The sequence below is a fragment of the Mus caroli genome, unplaced genomic scaffold, assembly GCF_978045245.1.
Source record: "Mus caroli unplaced genomic scaffold, Mus_caroli_1 scaffold_6, whole genome shotgun sequence".
Classification (NCBI taxonomy): Eukaryota; Metazoa; Chordata; class Mammalia; order Rodentia; family Muridae; genus Mus; species Mus caroli.
In genome coordinates, this window is record NW_028227261.1 from 132,073,130 (window position 1) to 132,082,591 (window position 9,462).

Genomic DNA, 9,462 nt, shown 5'->3' on the forward strand with positions numbered 1-9,462 from the left:
GTTTAGGATTTTCTTTCTTTTTTCTTTCTTTCTTTTTTTCCAAACATAATAAGACTGGAAAAGAGTAGGGGTGAACATTCTCTCAGAACCCGCAGTAATCGTCCTGCTCCTTGCTAATGGACACCGCCTCCCTTACCCCCCCCCCCCCCCAAGCTCGGTGCTGGGGTCCCCGGGGCCCCTCTTCTGGAGGCTGCAGTCGGTTCTCTGGTAAAAAGTGCCAGGCCTTCGGCGGCACTTTTATTTTGGCTGAGAAGAGGGAGCCCTGCTCCCAGGACCAAGGGGAGCTAACTGAGCCCTTCTGTTTGGATTTCCCTGCTCGCTATAGCAACCAGAAGCATCAGGACAAAAATGCGCCCTCCCTGGACAATGGCCCGGCCTCCCGCTTCTCGCCCTTGTCTTCCTTCCCGGAAAGCAGCCAGGACCTGACTCGGCGATCGCCAGCCAGGGACGCCCCCCCCCCTCCTTTCTACGCCTTCCCTAGCAGTCCCTCTGGAGGTCGGGACTCCACTCCAGGACCGCTGCAACCCCTTTCCCCACACCCCTGCTGATCTCGGGTGCAGGAGGAGGCCAGGACTGCGGGACCCCGGCCGAGATCCCGAGATCTCGCAGCAAAGTTCTCAGCCAGATGGGGGAATAAGGTGATGGTGAGCCTGTGGAACAGAAACACCAAGTTTTTTTTTTCCAGGATTAAAAATTAATTGGGGTTATCCATGAAGTAGACTTCACCTGTATGACAGGGAGCGCGCACGCGCGAACGCTCACGTAAATACAATCATCCTACGTCGGATCCTAAGCAGGAACCCCCACTTTCTTTCACTCTTCCAAGGTTAATTAAGTTCCCTTCCAAGAACTAAACTCCACGCCTATTCATTATTCTCTCCTTTTGACCTAGGGCATTAAAATAATCGGGCCTGTGACTCTGCCCAGTCCTCTCTCAATTTTGCATGCAATGCTGAAGCCAGGGCTGTCCTAGATTGCCACCGAAATTTTTCAGAAAAAGCAAAGAAGTCTCAGTATTCCCTCTACTTAAGTTTTCCTTTCCCCAGATCTTTACCAGGCAATTTACAGACCAAGGAACTGCATTCTGAAAATTCTTGCTTAGAAATAATTCCATCCTTAACTTTTTAAATATATATTCAGAGGTTCATAAATTGACCGAATTGAAAGTCGGGGACATAGGACTAGGTCTTGGAAAGCATTTACTACCACTGTGGTTAACTGCTCTCAAGAAAACATCTCTCTAAGACACCACCCCTCTCCTGCTGGCTGAGGTCCCCAGTACCAATGACACAATTGCTAAGTGTACTTGTACAATTTGGAAGGGATTTGCATTCATGCTTTGTGCTGCCGGAATAAGAGAACAGAAGTCTAACTTCAACTGAAAACAGCCTGTTTCTTTCAGGGACAAAGAACCAAAACCAGCCCTTGGCTTTACTGAAGAACTGATAACTCTTCTGTTCTGTGAGCAGGTGCGCAGCTGACCTGGCTTGCCTTCTTCTAATCAGACTGTTCCAGACTGCTACCTACCCAAACTTCATCTCAGAACACTTCCAAATGCTTTAGAGCCTAGAAGGTTTCTGTTCAAGTCCCTTGAATTTATCAAAGTGTTGCCATTCCCTCTGGTGGCCATCCATCCACCTGCCTTAGGATAAATTAGAAAAAAAAAAAAACACACACACCTTTAGGTTTCATTGTTAGAAATTTATTTAACCTCTGGTACTTTGACAATGAAATTTCAAGGAAGTGAACTAAAAGGCTCAAAGCCCTTCATGTTCTGTTCCTGAGATTTCAGCTCCTCCACACAGGGTCTGTCTAGCTTGTCCCTGAAATGCATCCTTTATATTTACACCTTCTTCTGGCCTCATATTCAACACTCAAAACTTAGCAGGCTTTCTTTGGTAATTTACTCTAAGTAATCCCAGAAACAGCTTACACTGTCTGGGTTATGTGGAGTTAGAAGTCTTCAAACCTGTTTATAAAATGTTCACTTTGTGAGTACAAGGAGTGGGTCATTTTAATGAGGAGATCCATAGCTTGAAGAAGGGAAAAGAAATTAATGAATGCAAACAATTTCAAATCCAAACAATGTCAAATACCACTGAACAGTACATTTCAATGGAGTACTTAGTAGGTAGTTAAAAATAAACAGAATTGTGTGCACACAAGCAATCAACAAACTAACTTGCCATGTATATGAGTTAAGGTGCTTCACCTTTCAGAAAGTTTGTGCTTTTTCACCTTTGTTTTTGCTTTGTCCTGTTTTTCCATTGATGTGGGGACAGACAAACATTCAGTAATTTGCAAAATGTGTTTATCCATGGAACATAAAATTCTAAATGGGGGATCTTTATTCAAGAGACAAAGCATAGCTACATAATTACAATTAATTTTTTTCAGGTAAATTTTATTTTGTATCTCCTAAGAACATACAACTTGGAAATGCGTTTTCTAGGCTCCTTATAAATGTATTCCCCAAGGCCTCAGTTCTTGAAGCTTAAAGGCAGTTTTCATTAAAGCAACCAGCTGCCTCTTTGTGTGGAGTGGTCCTTAAAGCTGTAGCTCTGAGGTCGGAGCCTCAGTTTTGACATTCTGTAGACTCTGGGCAAAGACGTTCCATTCAGATGTGGGGAGAAGAGGTCTCCATCAAGCAGCTGCTGGCACTAGAAGAGCAGAAAGAAAGGGGGAGGAGGAGGAGGAGGAGGAGGAGGAGGAGGTAATCCCACCCAAGGTGGATGTACCTTTTTTGAAAAGCAATGATCTCCTTTACATAATTTTAAGCCAGTTGCCACTTTTACTCTTCCAATGACCACCTAAGAAAATCCCTTTTGTTTTCTGTTGTTACCTGATTTCTACTTTACTGAGATTGCATAACGAAGCAAAATGTAAATCTATCAAATGAATGTCATCTCTCCTGTTTCAGTAACACTGTTTTCAGTTCCGTGTACAAAAATGGTTAGGTACACCTTCCGTCAATATCTAGCATAAAGAAATACATAAACAACATTTTATGTATTTATGAAGTGAGAGTGTTTGCTACTTAACAAGCTAGAGTTCAAGTTCCAGAGCTTGAACTGCTCTCCTAAATATTACTAAGGGGACAATTTGGGGATTCTTGAATCAAGAGGCTGTTTGCCGCTTTTCAAACACAGTCTCTCAGTCTGTGTGTGTGTGTGTGTGTGTGTGTGTGTGTGTGTGTGTGTGTGGTTTTTAGCATTGTTGTGTCTGGTTGTCTTCCCTCTACCGAGTGCATTCTAATCTCAGGAAGCCCACACCACTTCATACCAGTGCAACCACAGTACCGCTGAATAACGCCCTTCCAGAAGATCTGAGAGAACCTGAGGTGCAGCCTAAGACAAGACCTCTCCATTGTAGTGCAGCAACTCCAGCCGTAGGGTCTCTGGGGGTTAGGCAGTCCTCGCCCCAGGCAGAGAGGCCAGCACCAAGTGCTTTCTCAGCCATTGTCCTAGCAAGTGCACTGGAGGAGCTGTGCCAGAGTGAGGCAGATATCACCGCTTCTTGTCAGTTCAAAGAGTGTGTTAAGGTTGTTTGAAATCCTCTCCACGTCATCGTAAGCAGCCTCGGTCTTTGAACAGCTGCTTTGAACAGTGAAAAAGAACAAGCTGAATCAAAAGCCAAAGGAGTCTACCCAAGACACCTTCAATGCACTATTTCAGGCAGAGACTGGCAAGCAAACAGGCGGTCTCTTCCCTGACTTGGTCAGTAAGAAGAACCGAGTCAATGACCGTGAGACTAGAGAGAGCCCCCCCCCCCCTTTACCCAATTTGGAGCTAAAACCTTAGAGAGCCAAGGTTTCTGGAGCCCCTGAGCTGCTAGATCTGCTACAAGCGGAGGAGGCGCGCGGGGCGTGGGGAGGTGGGGAGGACTCCCAGATGCTCCGAACCCCGCTTTCGAGCCAACCAGGCCCCCAGCGACAGGCGAAGGCAGTCTGGGCTCATGGAGGGGTGAAGAGGGGCGGTGCTCCAAGTGGAGCTGCGCTCCTCTCCCGGCCCTCCCCTCCACTGGCCCTGCAGGGTGTGTGTGTGTGTGTGTGTGTGTGTGGGTGTGTGGGTGTGTGTGTGTGTACGCGCGCACGCGCGCGCGAGCGTGTGTGAAAACGGAGGCTGAGGCCCCTTGGCGGGACACCATTTAGTATACTCCCGGGTACAACCCCCCCCCCCCACACACACACACCCAGCTAGACCAGTTGGGGAGCCACTTCGAGCTAGTCCAGTCGCACGCCTGCGGATAAGGCGGGGCTGGGGGGCGGGAGTGCAGTTCTGGGACGTCAAAATAGGGAGGATCTGCTGGCATTAACCGACAGTGGAGTCCCATCACAATAAGTTCTGATGTTCACGTGCTGCCTCCTCACCACCACCGTCAGGCGCATACACTTAGCGTCCTATGCCTAGGGTACCCCTGGGGGAGGGAGTTCTTAACCTAGGTAGCCACACATCCATCGGAAAAAAATCTGGAAACTTAATTATTCCCTTGAGAGTATCATCCTACAGGCTGAGAAAAATCTTCTAAAAGCAACAACCAAAAAAAAAAAAAAAGAAAAGAAAAGAAAAGAAAACCCCACAAAACAAACAAACAAACAAACAAAAACCAATGTGAAATTAAATAGGAACAGAAGGTCACCTCCCTTTACTGGCGGAGAAAGGAGATGTCCTCCGCACACTGCTTTAAGTCCTTTCAAGCAGCTGAATTCTTCCGCAGGTTGGAGATTTGAACTCCTGGGGAAGCAAGAAAGCCAAGCCGGGAGGGCTGGGAAGGAAGACAGCTGGGGAGAGACGTGGACATTTCACAACCCGGCAATATATCCTACTGGGCACGTAGGCTACACCTCCAGAGGACAAGAGGAAGTTGCCTCTCCCGCCGCCCCCGGCCGAGGGCGCAAACTAAAAAATCACCCTCAGCAGACGCTGAGTCTGCGCACTGAGAAGGGTGGAACTTTTCAATGTTTCCTGGCCCCGCAAAGTTACTAAATTTCTAACAGCCCGGAAAGGCGCAGCCTAAGTGGCTGTGCGTTCGCTATGGGACTCTAAGCCGTGAGGAGCGGAGCTGAGCAGGTGAGCGTGAGCAGGTGGAGCTCGGTCCTGCTGGCTCCGATGGGCGCGCCCCTCCCCTGGCCGGTTCTGTCCCCTCCATACACTTTCATAAACACAGAACACGTGGAGATTCGCAGTCAAGGCTCTTTGCCGGGGCCGGTGCTCAACCGCGGTGATTTATAAACAATTCAGCCACTCCCGGAAGAGCACCACATCTCGTTAGTCGTGATGAATTTTTCTGGCCCGCTCCATTCTGCTGTCTAGATGAAGATGCTCCGAGGCCCTAAAATGCTCCCTCTGAGCCTTAATTTGGCCGAAAGAACCAGCCGGAGTTCTACCCCGCGCTGGGCCAGAGCGCAGAAGCGGGGAGGCCATTTGTGATCCCCCGGGTCTTTCTTTTACCCGCAATAACTTTTGATTCGCTGTGCTGTGCCTGCGTGCGACCCACTCCCCGGCTGTGCTCTCTGGTCTCGCCTCCCAGGACCGGAGTTTGAGCTTAGATCTCTGCTAACCTGCTCTCAGGCAGGCGTGGCGCGCATGCTGGCAAGACATCCAGCGCCTTGGGAATTGGAGGCAGGATGTTCTGTCTCCCGGCAGATCCCTGCAGCGGGCCCTGGGTCCTGCTCGAGAGTTTACCGATAAAAGCAGAGCAGAAGGCTAAGCACCAACTCCCGCCGCTGCACCCCCATTCCTCCCCCGCTCTAGTTACTACTTAGAGAGAACTCCCCCGCACCAGCCCGCTCGTCGATCTTCCTCCCTTTTGCCCGGGTTAACGCGAAAGTTGCACAAACAGGCCTGGAGCGCGATTAAAAAAAAAAAAAACACGCGCTGCCCCTGCTGCGCGGCTTTCCAGAGCGGCGCTCGGCGGCTTGCACCAGTCCGAGGCCGCTAGCTCGCTCTCCCTGCAGCCTCGCACAAGGCAAAGGTCTGCCTACGAAAGCTCCAGGCTCTCTGATCCAAAACCTTTGTGCGCACTCGACTGTCAGTGGGGCACACGCTTCCAGAGTTTTCAGTTTCAGAGTGCTGAGCTGTTAGAGTAGGAAACTCTGTGCTACTGGAGTTACTCAAAAGCCAGGGCGTAGGTTGAGTCTGCTTCTACCGGAGAGTCTTTTGAGAAAGATTAGGATAAAATTGGATCTGGAGTGTAAGGGATCTTTGTTACTGGGATGAAGGGGATGGCAAGGGGTCTTTATTTGACGAGAAAAGTATCCGTACGGGACACCTGTGCGCTGTAATTCTAACTATAGAGGAAAAGAAGGCTTCGATGGGAGATATTAGTCTAGCTTTGGCTCTCGTTCTAGGTTTAAATGACGTTGGTCCGCGCGCGCACGAGGAGTGTGTGTGTGTGTGTGTGTGTGTGTGTGTGTGTTCCTAGGAGAATGGAAATCGTACTCCTGCTGGCTGACTCGGTGCGACCCAGTCTTTCTCTTCCACCATCCACAACCCCCACCCACCCACCCACCCCGCGCGACCTATTGGGAAGAGAAAGTAGACTCCCTCCCATACAAGTCTTCCAAGCCGCTGTAGTCCACCAGAGCGCCTGGACCGACCGCCCGGCTGCTGGGTTTCTCAGCCTAGGAGACAGATGGGGGGCGGGGCCCATCCGAGTGGGGCGGTGGAGGCCGGGGACAGAAGAGAGGGGGGTGAGAACTAAGAGAATCTGAATCGCTGAGCTAGGGGTGGGGGGTACCAGAGGAAGGACTGAGAAGACTGGGCGCCCAAGGGAAGAAGAGGGGGGTACAGCTCTACACCAATCACTGGCTCCGGTCTGGGAGGTTGCTAGCGGTATCCACGTAAATCAAAGGGCGCAGAGCCAATGGGAGGGGGTGGAGGGGGCGGGGCCCAGGCGCGTGCCGCTGCGAGCGGGCTCTGCCAAGAGAGCGGGAGAGAGCTTGAGAGCGCGGGGAGAGGGGGGAGCGCCCAGCGAGTCAGAGAGTGAGCGAGAGCGAGAGGAGGGAGAGGAGGAGAAAGAGCGAGGGCGGGCGGGCGGGCGGGAGGCAGCGCGGCAGCAGCAGTAATAGCAAGAGCAGCAACAGAAGGCGTCGGAGCGGGCGTCGGAGCTGCCCGCTAGGGGAGAGAGAGAGAGAGAAAGAGAGAGAGAGAGTGGGAGAAGCGGGCGGGCGAGCGAGGAGAGAGAGAGCCCAAGGCAGAAAAGTAACTGTCAAATGCGCGGCTCCTTTAACCAGAGCGCCCAGTCCGGCTCCGAGAGTCATGGCGACCGCAGCGTCTAACCACTACAGCCTGCTCACCTCCAGCGCCTCCATCGTACACGCCGAGCCGCCTGGCGGCATGCAGCAGGGTGCAGGGGGCTACCGCGAGGCGCAGAGCCTGGTGCAGGGCGACTACGGCGCGCTGCAGAGCAACGGGCACCCGCTCAGCCACGCTCACCAGTGGATCACCGCGCTGTCCCACGGCGGCGGCGGCGGGGGCGGCGGCGGCGGTGGAGGAGGCGGGGGAGGCGGCGGGGGAGGCGGCGACGGCTCCCCGTGGTCCACCAGCCCCCTAGGCCAGCCGGACATCAAGCCCTCGGTGGTGGTACAGCAGGGTGGCCGAGGCGACGAGCTGCACGGGCCAGGAGCGCTGCAGCAACAACACCAACAGCAACAGCAGCAGCAGCAACAGCAGCAGCAGCAGCAGCAGCAACAGCAGCAGCAACAACAACAGCGACCGCCACATCTGGTGCACCACGCTGCCAACCACCATCCCGGGCCCGGGGCATGGCGGAGTGCGGCGGCTGCAGCTCACCTCCCTCCCTCCATGGGAGCTTCCAACGGCGGTTTGCTCTATTCGCAGCCCAGCTTCACGGTGAACGGCATGCTGGGCGCAGGAGGGCAGCCGGCTGGGCTGCACCACCACGGCCTGAGGGACGCCCACGATGAGCCACACCATGCAGACCACCACCCGCATCCGCACTCTCACCCACACCAGCAACCGCCCCCGCCACCTCCCCCACAAGGCCCACCGGGCCACCCAGGCGCGCACCACGACCCGCACTCGGACGAGGACACGCCGACCTCAGACGACCTGGAGCAGTTCGCCAAGCAATTCAAGCAGAGGCGGATCAAACTCGGATTTACTCAAGCAGACGTGGGGCTGGCGCTTGGCACCCTGTACGGCAACGTGTTCTCGCAGACCACCATCTGCAGGTTTGAGGCCCTGCAGCTGAGCTTCAAGAACATGTGCAAGCTGAAGCCTTTGTTGAACAAGTGGTTGGAAGAGGCAGACTCATCCTCGGGCAGCCCCACCAGCATAGACAAGATCGCAGCGCAAGGGCGCAAACGGAAAAAGCGGACCTCCATCGAGGTGAGCGTCAAGGGGGCTCTGGAGAGCCATTTCCTCAAATGCCCTAAGCCCTCGGCCCAGGAGATCACCTCCCTCGCGGACAGCTTACAGCTGGAGAAGGAGGTGGTGAGAGTTTGGTTTTGTAACAGGAGACAGAAAGAGAAAAGGATGACCCCTCCCGGAGGGACTCTGCCGGGCGCCGAGGATGTGTATGGGGGGAGTAGGGACACGCCACCACACCACGGGGTGCAGACGCCCGTCCAGTGAACTCAAGCGGGGGAGGGGCAGAGCTTGGGGCTCCCCTCCCCTTTGGTCCACAGTCTTTCCTGGGACCTCTGTTATCCCTCTAACTTCTGATTGTTTTTTTTTTTTTTTTTAATTATTATTTTCCCGGTCCCTTAAAAAAGGAGAAAAAAATAGAGAAAATAAGGAGAAAGGAAAGTAAAACACTGGACTATCCTATATCAGGTAGCAGGTGTAATAATGGTTTTTGACCTTTGCAGACGAGAGTACCCAGGCAATGAAGTAGAATGTCTCCTAGTGAGAATGAAGTGTGTGTGTGTATGTGTATGTGTGTGTGTGTGTGTGTGTGTGTGTGTGTGTGTGTGTGTGTGTAGAGAGAGAGAGAGAGAGAGGGAGAAAGAGAGAGAGAGAGTGAGTCCTGGCAAAACTAAATAAATAAATTACCAAAAAGAAAACACACACACACACACACACACACACAAAACTGCAGCTCCCCAATGCTCAAAGTTGACACGTGCTGCTGTGTTTATTTAATATGGATCCACATCAGGAAAGAGGGAATAATACACTTTTTAAAATATAGGCAAATTTTAACCACAAGAATTTGCACTGCAAGAAAATTGAAGTTTACATTAACAAGTTCAACTTTTTTTTTCTCTTAATACCCACTTTTAATTTTGAAACTGTCCTCTGGGTTCTGTTTTGTTTTGCCTTATCCAGTGGAGAGGACAGAAGCCAGCTCTTGGCCACCCTCCATTCCCAGTGTTCTGATGCCCCTTGTTCTTATTGCTCATGAACTTTGTTTTCTTCAGACCCCCCAGACCTGGTGTAACACATATTGGCTCTTTTCACCAAAGCGAAATGATTGGCTTCACACAAAATAAATAAA

At 52.0% G+C, this 9,462-nt stretch overlaps 1 protein-coding gene across 1 annotated transcript; it reads left to right on the forward strand.

Annotated features, from left to right (window-relative positions):
- Positions 1–7,183: 7,183 nt before the first annotated feature.
- Positions 7,184–8,671, forward strand: Pou3f2 (POU class 3 homeobox 2). The gene has a single exon (XM_021161401.2). The coding sequence runs from the start codon at positions 7,260–7,262 to the stop codon at positions 8,595–8,597; it is 1,338 nt and encodes a 445-aa protein (XP_021017060.1). The 5' UTR covers positions 7,184–7,259; the 3' UTR covers positions 8,598–8,671.
- The last annotated feature ends 791 nt before the right edge of the window (positions 8,672–9,462 follow it).